Source organism: Sinohyriopsis cumingii, chromosome 14, assembly GCF_028554795.1.
Source record: "Sinohyriopsis cumingii isolate HCF-2022 chromosome 14, ASM2855479v2, whole genome shotgun sequence".
NCBI classification, from domain to species: Eukaryota; Metazoa; Mollusca; class Bivalvia; order Unionida; family Unionidae; genus Sinohyriopsis; species Sinohyriopsis cumingii.
Genome location: NC_142974.1, coordinates 94,155,630 through 94,175,444, shown reverse-complemented (window position 1 = coordinate 94,175,444; position 19,815 = coordinate 94,155,630). Strand labels below are relative to the sequence as shown.

Below are 19,815 nucleotides of genomic sequence, written 5' to 3'. Positions count from 1 at the left end.
TTTGGTGTCCATCTTTTTCTTTATTTACCTCAAGCTGGATTTCAAGGAAATTTCCATGAACCCTTCAGTGTCCACAGTGGGACTAATTCGCTCAAGCATTTTCTATACAAAAAATCATATCATTTTGAAATCAGAACATATTTTTTAAAAACAGCACAAATGAACAAGAAGATTTGCTGAACAGAAATCAAATAAGAACATAATTTGCATGGGATATAGTACTGACAGAGATGGATATACTAACAGGTCTGGAGGAGTCCACTGCAGACCAAGTTGTTGCTCAAAAATAGTTCTGTCAGAATCCATGATGGTATGTACCAATTCTTTACACTCCTCTTCATTCATCAGCCACACATCATGGAACTTGTTGGCATCGGCCTGCATGAAATGTCTGAAAAGGAAATAGACCACACATCATGGAATGTATTGGCATCAGCCTCCATGAAATATCTGGAGAGGAAATAGTATTTACCACTGATAAGTTTCAGTTCTATTCTCAGCTTTGCTTGGACTAGAAAAATGTTTCCTAGATTGCCATCTGTTTCAATGGCTGAATGAAACATGCTTCCTGCATTGACATCTGTTTCAATGGCTAATTGAAACATGCTTCCTACATTGCCATCTGTTTCAATGGCTGACTGAAACATGCTTCCTGCATTGCCATCTGTTTCAATGGCTGACTGAAACATGCCTTCTTCATTGACATCTGTTTAACAGACCCCAACATGGCCAAGATGTCATGCAACTGCACCACTCTGGTAAAATGTGATATTAATATTAAATCTTATCGATTTGCAATCCTTACTATATATGACTCTGACAGCTTGTCTAAGGTAAGCTGTCACATGATAAGGTCATATAATAGTATGATATACTCTAAATGTGAAATAATAAAGCTTCCAAAATATTTTCTAATAATGAATTGCACTAGTGTCATTTTGTTTCTACTTTAATGTTATAATTAGTGTCCTTTTGTTCTTACTTTCTTGTTTTGACTAGTGTCATTTTGTTTCTACTTTCATCCTATGGCAATTACATTTTCTTTCTATTTTCATCCTATGACAAGTTTAATTTTGTTTCTACTTTCATCTTATGACTAATGTCATTTTGTTTCTACTTTCATCTTAAGACAGGTGTCACTTTGTATCTACTATCATGTTATAATTAGTGTCATTTTGTTTCTACTTTCATGTTATGACTAGTGTCATTTCATTCATACTTTCATGTTATGACTAGTGTCATTTCATTCATACTTTCATGTTATGACTAGTCATTTCATTCATACTTTCATGTTATGACTAGTGTCATTTCATTCATACTTTCATGTTATGACTAGTGTCATTTCATTCATACTTTCATGTTATGACTAGTGTCATTTTCTTCCTACTTTAAAATCATATTATAACTAGCGTAAGTTTGTTTCTACTTTCATGTTATGACTAGTGTATTCTTGTTCCTACTTTCGTGTTATGACTTGTGTCATTTCATTTCTACTTTCACGTTATGACTAGCATCATTTTCATTCTATTTTGAAATCTTATTATGACAGGTGTCATGTTGTTTCTACTTTCATGTTATGACTAGTGTCATTTCATTTCTACTTTCATACTTTCATGTTATGATTAGCATCATTTTGTTTCTACCTTTATATTATGACAGGTGTCATTTTGTTTCTACTTTCATGTTATTACTAGTGTCATTTCATTTCTACTTTCATAAGATGACTAGCATCATTTTGTTTCTCCTTTCATGTTATGACTAGTGTCATTTCATTTCTACTTATATGTTATGACTAGCATCATTTTGTTTCTACCTTTATATTATAACAGGTGTCATTTTGTTTCTACTTTCGTGTTATGACTAGTGTCATTTCATTTCTACTTATATGTTATGACTAGCATCATTTTGTTGTTACTTTCATATTATGACAGGTGTCAATTTGTTTCTACTTTAATGTTATGAAATTTATTTGACTCATTACATCCCTTTTCTGTTACATCACTGGAATTCTATTGGACTGAAGTGGCTTACTTGGCATTCATAAAATCTGACAGTCCATAAAAGAATTTTGTCTCTCATTTGTAAACAAACATTAGGATAGCACATTAATCTATTTGACTTTTAGATCTAATTCTGATGCAATTTATGTGGTTTAAAACACAACACTAACTACAACTGGATTAGACTGAATCACATCACATGGATCCCATTCAACATTAAATATTATATAGTAGTCATTATATTTCTTGTAGAGTAGTTGTAACATTTTGCTAAGTTATACAAAGATTTTTTTTCTCCAGATGTTCCTTTTTCAATAGTAATTCTTCTGTAAACACTTTCTCTGTGCTTATAGAGATTTGCTATTCTAGTATTGGTTCATGTGTAAACACTGAAACCATTGGTCAGAATCCCAAGATGTTTTTCAACCACTGCAATTATTGGTCACAAAGCCAAAATGTTATGCAAACATTTTAATTATTGGTTGTGAAAGCAAGATGTTATATAACAACTTTAATTACTGTTCACAAAACCAAGATGTTATATAACCACTGCAATCATTGGTCACAAAACCAAGATGTTATATAACCACTGCAATCATTGGTCACAATGCAAAATGTTATACAACGACTGCAATTATTAGTTACACAGCATTGAGAAAACTTGGCTTGTATTTATACATTAAAAATTACTTTTTTGAAAATAAGAATTGCTGAAAATCTATTTTTTATAGGCATTTTTTTATAACTGATGTTTATATTTTCACACTGTGTATACATTAATTATCTGATGGTCAGTCATAACTGTTATCTGATGGTCAGTCATAACTGTTATCCAACATGTACTTAATACTAGATGACAGTGGTCAAAAAACCCATAAAATCATGCCCTTGGGATCATTTTGTATGATGACTGTTTAAACAAGAAAATCAAGCTTACTTTAAATAATCAAGACTGTACTGAAAATTGAATAAGTTATTATTTCATCAGACCCAGCATTGTAGTATATTTCTTTACAAAAGAGGTGTACTTGAAAAAAGCATCATTAAATAATAGGCCATTATTCCAAAAGAAAAAAGGCTTTAAAACTCAATTACATGAATTTAACATCATTAGAGTTATTCCTCATTATGATAGTTAGTTGAGGTTGACTGAATTATGTATCAAACTGCGTTATCATAAGAATCATGTTATGTAACAACCATTGATATATTGAAAATAGTTTTCTATACCTAAATGTGGTATAGCAGGAATGATAAAAATTCATTAAACTGAAGTATTATGGACAGAAAAAACGATATAAGACAAAGCTTATACTGTTATAAATTGTTGTGATTTTGGTCATGAGATCCATATTGGTACCACATAATTTCCAGGACTGAATAATAATGAAGTGTGTTATAATGAGGGAAAGCTGTACATGTAATTATGATCTGACTGCTATCTGCACACAGTGACCCTGGTTGCATACGTGAAATAATCATGGACTTTTTCAAGACATCTAATGTATGTATTGTGAAAATATTATCAATGAACAGCACCCAGCCCAATACTGGTTATATGTTGTTGTTGTTGTTATTGTTGTTACAGAGCTATATGGGGTTGTTATTGTTGTTGTTTTAGGGCCATATAGTGCTAAATAAAAGTACCAAGAATGTAAAATAAAGAAAATGTAGGGAAGATAAACATCTCCAAATAAATGTAAACATGGGCACAGCAAAATAAAACATAGAACATAAAAATATCAAACTTCTGTCAAATGTATATAAACTAAACACGGATGGTAAAACTAAAAATCCTTAAAACATTTGGTCAAAATCTGATATTGAAACCACATTCTTCAAAAAGACGAAGATTTTGTGGAACATTATTAAAAAGCTTATCGATTGTTGGCACATCAAAATAATCAGACACAGTCAATAAGAATGCATTTCATAGGCAGGGCATACAGTCTGATTCATCATATCAGTCAGAATACAAGCGAGAGATTGGTATGTATGTCTGATACGTAACTTGCACAACACCACCTCATCTCTGTGTTCTGTTTTATATAAGGAATGCCACACCAAAGTGTTTAAGCCAACTATATTAATCAAATTTTAATGAAAACAGTTGCAGATAGTGAAATCATGAGAGGAAACTCTGAAAACTTACCATGTCGTATGAGAATTATGTAACATTTAAGTTGATACTTTAGTGACAGTTGCAACTGACTGTTCTGGTACACTGAAATTATTTTTAATTATGTACTGCAATTTTTACAAAGATAAGAGCATATATAAGGATAAGCTGTATTCTTTTATCAAAATAATTAGCTAAATGCTAATATACATCCTGTGAAAAGCTTAAAATTTTATAAATGTATGCTCTCTTCAAAAGATTAAATTTATGTGTAACTTTTGCATTTTACATTTGGAAATAACTTTCTATAGCTTTCCATCTGAGTCCATTGTTTACTCTGAATAACCATTTAGTCAAAAGAAAGGGATATAACTCGGGCATCTACTTAGAAAACATATTAGAGGGTTTTTGTGTCTACCTCTATAAATGAAGTCATAAAGCAGAAAAAGAAAACTAATACTCGTCTCAATGTGGTGAATTATCATTTAGTTGAGTTATGAAATGCACACCCATTAGTTCTTGCATCCATTTTTACAATTCAGTATTTCACTAAATTGTGAAAGATGAACATAGAAAAATATTTAAAACATTTTGCTGAATTTTGCATTTTAAAAAATCAACATTATAAACTTCAAATTATTTCAACTTTACATGTCTTCTTTTTATTACTGCCAAATTCACATGCTTTCCAACACAAAATGTATCAATATTAAATCTAGTGCTAATTATAAGATGTTTACCAAGCCATATAGTTTTACCTGGACTTTCTCTGTAGGTCTCTGAACTGTTCTGTAATTCTCTTATAGTCCTCTGTCAACTGCTGATTCTCATCTCTACATAAACACAAGAAAGAAAAAATTTATAAGGAAAATGATGCTACAAAAACTTGTTCTTTCCATTTGTCTAAATTAGTCTCACAAGGAATAAAAATATTATTATGGATAAAAATGAAATGTATATTCATACCAATGCCTAAATACAAGCAAATAGGAATACAGAAATTCTCTTAAAAAGAATAACACTCTATGTTTATGGACATGATGCCATGAAATGTAAAGCACATGACACCATGAAATGTAAAGTACGTGAAACCATGAAATGTAAAGTACATGATACCATGAAATGTAATGTACATGATACCATGAAATGTAATGTACCTGATACTATGAAATGTAAAGTATATGATACCATGAAATGTAATGTACATGATACCATGAATGTAACGTACATGATACCATGAAATGTAATGTACATGATACCATGAAATGTAATGTACATGATACCATGAAATGTAATGCACATGACACCATAAAATGTAAAGTATGTGATACCATGCAATGTAAAGTACGTGAAACCATGAAATGTAAATGTATGTCATACCATGAAATGTAAAGTATGTGATACCATGAAATGTAATGTATGTGATACCATGAAATGTAAAGTATGTGATACCATGAAATGTAATGTACATGATACCATGAAATGTAATGTACATGACACCATGAAATGTAATGTACATGATACCATGAAATGTAATGTACATGATACCATTAAATGTAAAGTACATGTACAATGAAATGTAAAGTATGTGATACCATGAAATGTAAAGTACGTGATACCATCAAATGTAAAGTACATGATACCATGAAATGTAATGTACATGATACCATGAAATGTAAACTACATGTACAATGAAATGTAAAGTACGTGATACCATGAAATGTAAAGTACATGATACCATGAAATGTAATGTACATGATACCATGAAATGTAATGTACATGATACCATGAAATGTAAAGTACATGTACCATGAAATGTAATGTTCATGATACCACAAAATGTAATGTACATGATACAACAAAATGTAATGTACATGATACCATGAAATGTAATGTACATGATACCATGAAATGTAATGTACATGATACCATGAAATGTAAACTACATGTACAATGAAATGTAAAGTACGTGATACCATGAAATGTAAAGTACATGATACCATGAAATGTAATATACATGATACCATGAAATGTAATGTACATGATACCATGAAATGTAATGTACATGATACCATGAAATGTAAAGTACATGATACCATGAAATGTAAAGTACATGATACCATGAAATGTAATGTACATCATGCCATGAAATGTAATGTATATGATACCATGAAATGTAAAGTATGTGATACCATGAAATGTAATGTATATGATACCATGAAATGTAAAGTACATGATATCATGAAATGTAATGTACATGACACCATGAAATGTAATGTACCTGATACTATGAAATGTAAAGTACATGATACCATGAAATGTAATGTACCTGATAACATGAAATGTAAAGTATGTGATACCATGAAATGTAATGTACATGATACCATGAAATGTAATGTACCTGATACTATGAAATGTAAAGTACATGATACCATGAAATGTAATGTACATGATACCATGAAATGTAATGTACATGATACCATGAAATGTAAAATATGTAATACCAAGAAATGTAAAGTATGTGATACCAAGAAATGTAATGTACGTGATACCATGAAATGTAAAGTACGTGATACCATGAAATGTAAAGTATGTGATACCATGAAATGTAAAGTATGTGATACCAAGAAATGTAAAGTATGTGATACCAAGAAATGTAAAGTATGTGCTACCAAGAAATGTAAAGTACATGATACCATGAAATGTAATGTATGTGATACCATGAAATGTAATGTACATGATACCATGAAATGTAATGTACATGATACCATGAATGTAATGTACATGTACCATGAAATGTAATGTACATGATACCATGAAATGTAAAGTACATGATACCATGAAATGTAACATATGTTGAGAGTTAAATTTGCTTAGAAACAAAGAATAATGCAAAAACTGTTTAATGTTAAAGCCATATATGGTGAAATTATCTCCATTTACAAACATTTATATGATAAAACATGCATTAAGGACTGAATTATGTAGTACATTCATTATCAACAGATACTGTACTGTGTCAAAAGTTACAAAATCAGCCACAACTGACTAATAGCATAAGTAAAGGAACCGTTAAAGTCAATTTATCTGTACAATATGTAAAGTTGTACATTTATTTTTGGCTTCATTTTAACAATCCAATTCTAAGACTGCTAAATTGCAAAACTTTCTCCATGACTAAAAATTCTTACTATGCCAATATGCTATAAGGAAGTAGGATGAAAATTTTAAAGGCAAAGAATTAACCCATCACATCACATAAGCATTTTTGAATACCTCTAATACATATCAATGTAAGCACAATTTCAATGCCTCGCTCCGATTTGCATACAAGTGCACATGGAAGCCTGTACACTATCTTCATAGAACCATATTTCAGTGATTACAGTAACCAGTTTTAGATGGTTTCAAAGTGTCACATTTAGTGAATACCCATTAGAAACTATAGACAATGACCGTGACATACATGGTTGCTACTGAAGATAAAATTGAAATCTGTTAGTTAAAAATAGCAACTGGATTGGATTCTCCCTTATCCAAAATGAAAGCCACCAACTTCATTCAGAACATTCAAAAGTTTGGATGATTAGATTTATTACACTGATGGCTTCAGTTAGTCAGATACAGGTTCCAGTATTGATGTAGGTAATGATAATGTTGATAATTTATTATATTCAGATGATTTAATTATACAGACATAGGCAACAAACTGGCAGATTTACTGTAGAGGTTTGAAAAGGTTACTGATGGGCACACATCATCATTGATAAGAGAGTGAATAATTTCTCCCATTATTTTAAAGCAGGTAACAAATTCTTTAGTGAAAATTAATTACAGAGCCATAAAAATTAAATTGAACCCTAAAACCTTTAGATAGAAAACAGATATTTATCAAAAGGGTAAAATTGTTAAATTTTGGTTCATTTGAACATATATTATACTGATCTTAATTTACCAAGTAGGCCTATTAGCATGGAATCATTTATGTCTATTTATAGCACATTGCTTTCAGTGGCTTTAGCGCATGCATGGCAACAACCTACACAGCAATAGATACCACGAGGCAAAAGGGTTAAGTAGAGACCACTGACTGTAAACTTTGAATATTCAGTTGAAACAATGAAAACTGCTTACTTGTATTGCTTTTCTTGCTTAGCAAGCTTGATCCTCAATCCATTTAGAGTATCTTGTAATCTGTGAAGAGTGACAAATATTTTAAACTTAAAATATGAAATGAATCAAATGTGCAAACAAAATTTGCTAACATCAAAGGACAATCACCAGAGCTGGATTTAATTTTTAAATGTATCACATATTTTAAATATCATCTATTACCATGGTAAGCTATTTTTAAGTGTAAGGTAACTGATTAGTAAAAAAATATTATAACCACTTAAAGTGCTCTTACAAATTTGGGTTTAATGGTATACCATATGTACTCACTTCTAAGTTCAGTCCAACTGCAAACAACATAGACTCTGATCTACCATTGTATAATGTACTGGTGAGATACAGGATCTGTGTTGTTTGTTCTACTGATTACTCCCAACAAACTGCATTGACCAAGATCTGCAAGCACATTATGCAATGGCAAATCTGAGTCTGTGAAATCTGCAGTTGGACTCATCCATATAAGCGAGTAACTACAGTAATTATACAACACACTATGTACCCATATAAAAGTCATCCTGTCAAAGTCTACAAGCATCTTATGCAAAAACACACATGACAACTGCCAGTACAGACAACTGCCAGTGCAGACAAATTGGAGCTTATAAGTTCAAGCTTTAAATAAAATGTACCTTGTTATCTTCCTCTTCTGTTGTGACTTAGTAATCATGTTTTCCTCATCTCGCTTCTTGAGGACCTGAAAGTTATACTCCAGTTTTTCCTGATTCAGCTGGTATGTTGCCCTCATCTGCTGCAATTGTTGTTCCAGGATCTAGAAATGGAAAAGACAATATTGACTCAATGTGTTATTGAGAGCTAAAGAAAACAATACATTTTATGTTTAACAAACATGTGTCCCTACACTTTCCCATATTAATCTGTCTCTTCTGTAGGTTATTGGAAACAAAGACTTTTTCCTGGAACCAAAAACAGTTGTGCAGTTCTCAGTTAACAATTATCACCAAGGAACTACATTACTTGTGGAATGAGAAAAGACCATGTGGCCAGTTCCAGCTGCATATACAATTTTTTCTTTTCATACTAAGTATGTGTTTTTATGATTATTGGGTCAGGATCTCCAAAGCTTCCAGTCTGTGTTAAATCAACCATATCCTCCTTCCCCCACCCACAAAATAAAATCAAAATTCCAAATTGTTAGCACAATTTACACCCATAGGGATATTACTGACCTTTGCTGCATATGTCTTGACTTAACAGTAACCTACTTTTGATGTAATGATGTACTGTTCTCAATATAATGGATCTATCAATAAAGCCACAAGAGTTTAATTTCAAAATTGTATTACACACTTATCAAATGCCTCAGGTAAAAAGTCATCAATGTGAAATATAAGTCATGCTGACCTACTTTTAACATCACAGTTTAGTTCTATCCATGCTGTATCTACACTATAAACTACAAGAACCATAAGTGTGAGTATACCAGAAAAATTCACATCAAGTAATGCAAAGTCAAACCAAGTTGGACATATGGACAGACAGACAGGCAGATAGATAAATATGTTTAGGTGGAGCTCTACAGTTTTGTATTGTGCATATGATTAGAATTTTAAAGAAAAAGACTTTTCCTGAGTTTCTTCACTGGTTATACTGGCTATTTAAAAAAGACCTTGTGAATATTAGGTATTATTCCAAGAACCTTTAATTCCCTTTATGTTGGTGTATGATTGATGGGTGTAATATGGGTTATAGAGTATACAGCTTGGCCTTACTCCAGATGTGCACATTTCAAAAAACTGCTAGCTCCACTTGGTCATTTTCACTTCCTGGACTTCAGAGGTAAATTGTATTAAAAAAAAAAAGAGCTGATAACATTCTTTACATTTTATATATTTGGTAATTCATCCATTGCACTTTCAGAAGCTGGTATTGTCTAGTTGAGAAAAAACATTTTCTCAATTTTAATAGGTACTAAAGATAGTGTACTTTAGACTAATTCAGAGTGATTTTTTTAGCACATGGGAGCAGTCATTTTAGTTAGCAGTGTGCTTAGATCATGTACAATTTCCATAAGTACAATATCCAAAGAAATGTCAGCCACAGTATACAAAAGTAACATAAAGATATGCAAATATTCTCTCAAATGTGCATGTTTCAAATGCAAACAACTTCACCTTACATAGGTCACTCTCTCAAAAGTACATAATAACTGGTGAGCACCCATTCAATATTACATATAACCTCAATATTACATATAACCTCAATATTACATATAACCTCAATATTACATATAACCTCAATATTACATATAACCTCAATATTTAATGTGGATCATATAAAAATTTGCTCCAAATCATCAAAATGTTGGCCTCAAAGTAACAAGAATCTAAAGTGGATTTTAACTTTGAACTGAGATAGCAAGCTCAGAACAAAACAAAAATATGCTGGTAAAATGCTGATCAATACATACAACTGAATATCAGTATGTATACAATTTAAAAGCACAATTATCAGCACAACCATGGCTAGCTATGCACAGTGTGAAATTAGTAGTAGTCTACCAGCCAGAGATTAATAAATTTTCTATTGGAATAATAGTTTTCATAATTTAAATAGTTCACTGGCGAGAAAAGCTTCAGCGATCAGTGTTTATTTACACTATCATAAGTAGTATTTTAAAATCTGGATGACTGCATGATGTCTAAATTATCTCTAAGTTAATCATGTAATCTATGAGATTTAACAAATCTGGATTCATGTTTCCAAATAAGGCCGAATAAATCTTTATCAGTATTGTTAGATTTATAAATTTCATGTTATATATTGAAGATTACAAGTCTCAGTTTCCAATGACCCATCCCTCCCCATTTTAGATATTTTAATATTTTTATTGAGGTGTGATGTCAGAACACATTGCCTACTGAAAAGTTGGAATTTTTCGAAACCACACAGTGTTGGCAAAGGGTAACTGCACAATGCCTATATTGCTATAATGAGAATGTCTCTCCCTGCTTTCACTGTAAATCAGTGGGTAGTGCCTTAGACCATCTGTCCATGGACTTAGGATATGTAATGACCAGTGTGAGTGAGGTCTTTGTCTTTATCTCAAAATATGGTTTGCTTTTTTTCTAGATGGTGATACTCTAAAAAATGTTTACAGAGTCATTTCTGGAGAGACAGACATTGTTTTGTTGTAAATATTTTCAAGTAACATTGGTGATTTTCAACAGCAACATTTGTACTTTTGAACAAGGAATGATTTTGATTTTGATATTTAAGAAATAAAAGTGTCGTTAATTTAGATATTTGTCTGACATTATTTAGTGAGAAGAACTTGTCAAGATTCAGCAGGACTAGTATATTTCTAAATCTGCTAGTCATACTGGTTGCAAGGAAATTTTATCTAAATTCTTGATCTGGTATGGCACTGAATAATTTTAAGTTTAAGAAATAGAGGCAATTGGCTCAATTGGAGAAAAATGTCTTCCAACACGACCTACCACTAACCCATGCAGTGATCTCATCTTTACGAATCAAACCAGAAAATATTTAATGGGATGGTGGAATGTGTTAGCAACAGTAATATCTGTACCCCATATTTAATTAAAGAATAATCAATAACTTCATACACCTGAACATCTGGACCCTTTTTAATTAATGAATAATCAGAACCCTTACATATCTCATTGTCTGGATCTCTTTTAATTAATGAATAATCAGTACCCTTACATATCTCATTGTCTGGATCCCTTTTAATTAATGAATAATCAGTACCCTTACATACCTGGACATCTGTCTCTAGACGAATCTTGACCATGTTATATTCTTCAGCATCCTGGATTCGTAGATGCTGAAGCTGCTGCTCATACTCCTCAACTCTTTTCTCACGATTTTTCATATTGTCCACCTCTTTATCACGACGGTGTTGCATTTTTTCCTCCCACTTTTTACGGTGCAGCTCCAATAGTTCATTTCTCTCAGCAACAAAGGCTCGCTGCAATTAATAAATGTCATTGAATAAATAAACAAACAAACAAACAAATAAACAAACAAAAAAAATAAAAAGATAAGAAAGAAAGAAAAAAAACAAATAAAAGCAGTGGTCTACCTATAAAACAAGTTATAAATTGAGAATTAAAACAAAAGTTCTTGAAGGGACTGACATTCTACTGTGCAAAAGAAATACAGGATTACAGATAAAATACGTCTTCGTTTAAACTGCTGCCAAGTGCTTAAACCATCTTTGATATTCTTCAGCAATAGCAAGATTTTCAAAATTATCTGCTGTTGAGGACATTTTGGCTTTTAGGCTGGCACCATTTTAATTTAGGACTAAAGAGACATCATCAATGGTCTTTTGGTGAAAACCCCAAGTTAATAAGACCAAACATTCAGGAGGAAGTAGTGATGATAAAATTTTCAAAATATTAAGCTGCACACACTATATGTACAGTATAACAACCATGTGACAAGTACAGTATAACAAGAACCATTTCAGTGGCCTAAGTGGTTACAGAGTCTGTCTCAGAAGCGGAACGTCATGGGTTAGAACCCTGGTTGAATCATACCACATACTTATAAAAATAGTACTAACAGATGTCTCGCTAGGCACTCAGCATTATGAGGTTAGTGTTAGGACTGGTTGGCCTGGTGTCAGAATAGTGTGGCTGGGTAGGACATGATACTACATGTCTGCAGCATTATGCCTGAGTGCTAGACATCACTATGAAGTGCCACTAAAAAGCCATGCTTCAGATATCATAGCAATATGACTGAAAATGTTTGAAAACTATGTTAAAAGTCCAAATCACACACACACACACACACACAGTATAGCAATATCAGCCTTCTGTAGCAAACTACAATATGGCTTGATCCACCTATGTGCCACATAGCAGTCTCGTGGGAATGATCTACATTTTTCAAACAATGTTTCAAAAAGGAAACAAGATATAATACTTATCTCTATGTTGTTGTTGTTTGCGATTCATACTGTCATTCATTTTAAATACAATGGTTTAAATATGGTTATGGAGTCTATAGTGATATATTTGATATCCAATCACATTATAGTGAAAGGTATTATAATGAGTGATAGCTGTAATTTAAAAAACATTTGTGTTTGTACTGTACAGAGCAAATGATGGTGCAAAGGAACTAGTCCATCACTCATATTGGTCATTTGACAGTATAAACATATTAAAAACTCCAAGACTGGTTCTCTGTTAACTCCAGGGCTGGTTCTCTGTTTCAGAAGGCTTTGCTCATAAGAAAACTTTCTCAAATATTGAACCAGTCAAAAGAAATCATCTCTCAATTTGATGAATAGTGTTACGAATAGATTCATCTAAACAAACCTCAATGGCAATAATCTCCTCTTTGTCGGCTTTGGTCAGGTTTTTAATCTGTTCCTCCTGACGGCTGATCATGAGGTTAATATCTTCGGCTTGTTTTTTCAGATCTTTCACATACTGATCATCCTTCTGTTTCAACTCCTGCAATGCAGTCAATGTGACTCATATATATTCAGTGTTTGAAATAAGTATTAGATAACAGTTCACAACAAAAATACTAACTGTTTAAAAAGCAGGTTGAGCAACAAATTTGTATGGCCTTTGAGTTAATCTGAGGGACCTAGAAAAAATGTAATGAATTCAAAGTTATTAGATCTGCGAATTTTATCTTGACAGGGTATAAGGGATTTATAAACATTTGATAGGCTGATGCAAGCTAATTAGCAAAAATCTCCTAATAGTATCATGCAGCCATCAAATAGCTCACATCCAGTATTTCAGGCTTATGAATGCAACCATCAAATGGTTCATATTCAACACTTCAGGACTATGAGATTTCCACTGTAAAATTTTCATTGCTTTCAAAATAGATAAAATACACTGAATATGTAATTAAAAAAATATTTGTGTAAATTCTTTTTTCTTCTTTTTGGCTGATTCATCAGCTAAATGCAATGTTGAATAGATTTTTCTATAATAAACATTTGCAAAACTTTGCAAAATTCAGATGTGAGTTTATTAATTCATATAGGCTTTATCAATTTAGAATTCTTACATAATCAGCCAAAAAGTATTCTTGTTTGATATTTATGAATATTTTATATCAGATATACTCAAACAATGGAATCAAATTTGCTGTTTCAATATTGGTTTTCTTCCAAGTTATAAATAACTCCTTTTTTGTATACACTTGATATATGTAATTTTTACTTAGTAACTGATCATGTGAGACTAATATATATATATATATATATATATATATATATATATATATATATATATATATATATATATATATACACACACACTCATATGCAGTTTGTTGTGTGCAAACAGTTGTCTTAACACTCTTCTCTCAAGATCCATAACATTTTTGTACAATGAAAACCATTTACACACTGAAAAAATGTACACAGAAAACAATGACCACACTGAAAACCATGTACACTGAACACAATATGCACACTGAAAACAATGTACACACTGACAACTGGGGCCCCAGGTGGCCGAGTGGTCTAAAGAGCTCACTGTTACGGATCATTGCCATCTCACCTCTGTCTGCGTGGGTTCAACTCTCATGTTTGGCCAATGTGGGTATGTGAGAAAGCTTGCCAGTAGCTTCTCATGGGTCGATGGTTCTTTCTGGGGGTTTTCCCAAGTTCTTCCTCCACCATTTATACTGGCCACCATGTATAGCCTATATTGTGCTGAAACATGGCATTGAACACAATGTACACATTGAAAACCATGTACACTGAAAACAAAGTACACACTGAAAACTATGTACACTGAAAACAATGTACACATTGACAACCATGTATCTGTCTGCGTGGGTTCGAGTCTCGGATTTGGCCAATGGGGGTATGTGAGAAAGCTTGCCAGTAGCTTCTTGTGGGTTGGTGGTTCTTCCCGGGGTTTTCCCGGGTTCTTCCTCCACCACTAATACTGGCCGCCATGTATAGCCTATCGTGTGCTGGAAAATGGTGTTAAACCCTACAACAACAACAACAACAACTACAACAACAACGACAACCATGTACACCAAAAAACAAAGTACACACTGAAAACCATGTTCACTGAACACAATGTACACATTAAAAGCCATGTACAATGAAAACATTGTAAACATATAAAACAAAGTATACTAAATATGATACACAGTTAAGACAATGTGCACTTAAAACATGTCACAAATAGACATAATGCAGTAAAGAGAAATGGGGAAACTATAAGGTAAAACTGAAGTTACAGTAGTTCAAAAGACTAATTTTGCCTCACCTGTTGAAAATCATTGATCAGTTTGTTTTTCTCATACAGCATGGCATCACATGCAGCTTTCTGTTGCATCAGCATCTGGAACACAAATTAAGCATACTTTATTAATCAAGTTTTCATTGCTGTTTCATTTGAATATTTTTGGGTCATCAGCTAAAGGAAATGATAACATTGTTTCATAGCATCACTAACATTACATAAATGTATGAAAAGTGGTTACATGACTCAGACCGTGAATATATATCTGAGTGAAAGCTTCCCAGTATACATCATGCTGCACATATGGAAAGCCCACAACTAAAAATAAACATTAAAGGGACATAACTCTATGAAACCGGATGGAGAGGGTTCAAACATCAAAAAATATCTAACAATTTAAATATAAGATACATACTAAATAAATCAATTTCAAATAAACTTAAAAGTCTAAAAATATCTTACACTAACAATGTGAAAAGGGCAGCAGCTTCACTCTAAATTTTGAATTGTTGCAGATTTTTCTAAATATGTTATAGCCAACAAAGTAAAAGAGAATTCACTAAATTATGCTCCTGGCTTAAGAAGTCTTTTTCCAAAAAAAATGACAGACTAACAGATAAGAAATAGTTGCTTAAATATATTTCAAATATGATTCTCCCTTGCTATTGCATGGGAACCATGTACAGCTCTCCTTCATCATAACACTCTCCATGACAGCCATGGAGTTAATGGCCTTAGATTGAGACTGCCCTATAATGAGGTAGGTATGTGATGCATATAATTTAATAAATGAATGATGAAAAGAATCCATAACCATTCCCAAATTTTAATAGGAACCATGTTATAATGAAGTACCTTATAGTGAGTGCATGCTATATTGCATCATATGTAAAACCATCTTATATTGGGGTATGTTCTTATAACCAATTCTGTGTTATAATGGGGCTTTTTGTATGCACAAGCTGAAAAAGTAAGGTATTTATTACTTAATAATTTAAAACCATAGTAAACTGAATTATTGTCAAGCAAGTACAAAACTGAAGTGAAGTAAACTGAGCAGCAATGCTAAAACTAAATTGAGCCAATTAAATATATATCTATATATATAATATCACTCCTGAACCATACAAATGTTAGACTGAGGTATTACAGTAAAATGAGGGTCTTTATAGTGAGATCACTGTACTAGATGCTTGGCCTTATTAATAAGTATGGAAATTAGGAGTTCTATGTTATCCAATGTCTGTCCTTGCATTTACCAATTTCTAGGTTTTCTTATTTTGGAATTTGACGTTTATGCCCTATTCCATATCAGAAATAACTGAAGGCATATAAATGTTTAGTTCTTCACACAATAAATACAAGTAACCAATATTCAAGGATTCTAAGTTTTATATAAAACAAAACCAAAAAAGAAAATAACATTCTTTAAATCTTATTTTCACTGTGTTACCTCGTGCAACTGTTGTGGAATTTCTTTCTGCAAAGCGGACTCCCATTTTTTGGTGATCTGAAAGAAAATGAATCATATATATTGTATATTTGTCTTAATTCATTTCATGCTTGCTCATGTAAGTAAATACATTTATCTGAGAACAGCATAAACCAAGATATGCCATCAGATAATTCCACATCAATGTCCAGTGTTCATTTTATTGACCGTCACAAGTGAACAGACCCAGATCTACTGGTGAATGACAAAGAAGGCACATGTAGGAAAATGCCAAATTAGTGTCAACACTGTTCATCTTACAAATATTCCAAAATGAATTAAAAGACCACGACCTGCCTGTGCATGGCAAAGACACATGAAGCAAACTGCACCATCAGTGTCAACACAGTTCATATTTGTTTGTGTATGTCATAGGCCTATACGAGAAAATGCAATATAACATTTTTCCTTAAAAGTATCAGAAGGGATCCCTCACTCTAATGCTTGTCAGTGGCACTATTAATGTCATTTAACAAATAGTATGGGTCCCATGACTAAATCTATGGTATATCAGGGAATGTGTCATATTTATGCTGTATAGTAGGGGAGTAATGTATTTAGCATCATGTATGATGGCAGTTAATAACTTTATATCAGTACAAAGGTTTCCTTATTCCATAAATGATTTTATCTTCTCAAATATCCACAAATTCAAAATAAAACAATATTTCCTTGAAATCCTTTATATGGTACAGATATTGAAATGTTGACAGTTCAAAACAAATGATTTAAGAAAAAGTATAGAAATTTTTTCTCTTTGAAAACCATCTTCCAGTATTTTACTCCAATATCAGAAAGGTGGTATCAATTGCAATGAACCAGTAGTTAGAAGTTTTAACAAACATTTATTAAACATACACTATTCCTTTCTTACTTCAGTGTATTCAAACACTCACACGTTCTTGGTAATTTTATACTTTGAAGAAGGACAACTAATAACATGTCAAATTTTGTTCCTGTGTCAATCAGCATAATCAGAGAAATAAAAAAAATTAATCTTCAATTTCATTTTGTTCCCTAATTTTCTTGAGACACTCATTTACAAATTTCTTTCAAATCTCACGTTATTACATATTTTAAATTACTGATCTTTTTCTCTTTCTTCCTCTATTGATAAGTTTTGTACCTCTCTGATGTGACAATATTTACCTCAGCAAATCTCTCTGACCCAGATTTTCCCTCCTGGTCAAGCCTCTCTTTCCTGAAAAGGAAAAAATATTCTTATTGCAAACAAATATTGCTGTGATGTAAAGGACAACAGAAAAATATAGGAAACCTTTTATGTTACTTTATTTATAAAAGAAGTGCACATGCAATTGTGACATATTCTCTACAAACAGCAAAGATTAAGATGCTATACAAAACTAAAATTGTTGACTTGATCTCAAAAAAAGAAATGAGTTCAATAATTTTTTACATGGCTTCATTCTCCAAATACTGTCAGTCAATATCCTCATTTTTATCTGGCATATGCTTTAAATCACTTTTACAATGAATCATATTTTTCCAAAATTGTCAAATTTTTAATTAAATTTAATTATTTCTTTTCAGTTTCAGTAACAACAATTAAGAAAATTGTTCTTATTTAAATTTCTACAATTGTCATTTTTTATTAAACTGTTTGATTACTGATGAAAAAAAGCATACACGTCTAATGTATGTATGTTATATATAATGTACAGTTTCTATTATTTTAAGTTCCAATATTTTGCAATTTTAATACATTCTTCTATTGTTTACTCCAACTAAAGGTGAACAACATTTAATAACTGACTCTATCCAGCTTTAATTATATTACCCGCTGCTAATAACAAATAAATCAAACTTACTGCTTTTTTAGTTACTTTGGCACAGTCTATAATGGCAGTCTTTTCAAGTGCACTGGCATGGATTCATTTTGGTCCTATGCTGGTTGAGATTTTCGTGAACTTCATATTTATCTAATATACTAATGGCAGTGTTTAATTCTGATTTTGTTCAAAAATTCAACCTACAGGTTTCAAATTCGACATCTGGCTAACAGCACTACACAGTGTATTACCTGTATAAAGTGTTTACTAACTGAATACAGTGTGTATTACCTATATACATTGTATATTACCTGATCCTTTTTGCTTCCTCTTCTTCATTTCTTCTGAAGGCCTCTCTTGCATCCCCTGCTACACGGATATTTGTGACTAATTCAAAACCATCCTGTTTTAGCTTGGTAAGACGAAGACGACTCTTCTCAATTTGCTGTCGACTCTTACTCAGTTCCTCCTTCACCTCCTTTTTATCATTTGGATCCTCACCAAGTGCAGCTCTGAAACAACAGAGATGATGCTTAACAGAGTTTGAAAAACAAAACCACCTGACTGCCTCTGGATTAACGTATTTACGTAAACGGCAACAGTACAGTACGGTTGTTCTCGGACACGGCCAGTAATAAAATAAAATGATAAAAATTGTTGGAGAAAAATGGTGGGTGATAGGCCCAGACAATCGTTGTAGCCGACTTTACCTTTTTGCTGCTTCTATTCTTTTCTGAATACGTGTTCTTCTGGCAGCAATTCTTTCTTCTGGGTCTTCTGAATCTACAGAAGGCCCCACTTCTTCCTCCTCACCACTTGAACTCATTTTCTTCACCTAAATATAGACTGAAATCAACAGGAAACCGTCAGTATGTAGCTGTTGCTATGATATTGTCGCCTTGTATCACGTGACTAGTAAATGCAGTCCGGATAGCTTTTGGTTAAAAATAGTTGTTTTACCTTATATATACTCTATAAATCAGATCAGAATTAGGTATTATGGCTGTAAATATTT

At 32.2% G+C, this 19,815-nt stretch overlaps 1 protein-coding gene across 1 annotated transcript in view; it reads right to left on the bottom strand.

The window, feature by feature from the left end:
- The window catches only part of LOC149784421 (dynein regulatory complex protein 1-like), a 40,476-nt gene extending 20,792 nt beyond the window's left edge, over positions 1–19,684 (bottom strand). Inside the window, exons 1-11 of the mRNA XM_089932483.1 lie at positions 19,511–19,684; positions 19,112–19,312; positions 18,160–18,211; positions 16,972–17,028; positions 15,543–15,617; positions 13,608–13,745; positions 12,035–12,244; positions 8,922–9,061; positions 8,254–8,313; positions 4,878–4,952; positions 245–391 (exon numbers count right to left, since the gene is read on the bottom strand). Of these exons, the coding sequence (XP_089788609.1) occupies positions 245–391; positions 4,878–4,952; positions 8,254–8,313; positions 8,922–9,061; positions 12,035–12,244; positions 13,608–13,745; positions 15,543–15,617; positions 16,972–17,028; positions 18,160–18,211; positions 19,112–19,312; positions 19,511–19,626 (1,271 nt within the window). The 5' untranslated portion in view covers positions 19,627–19,684. The remainder of the gene's footprint in view (positions 1–244; positions 392–4,877; positions 4,953–8,253; positions 8,314–8,921; positions 9,062–12,034; positions 12,245–13,607; positions 13,746–15,542; positions 15,618–16,971; positions 17,029–18,159; positions 18,212–19,111; positions 19,313–19,510) is intronic.
- Between the last annotated feature and the right edge of the window lie 131 nt (positions 19,685–19,815).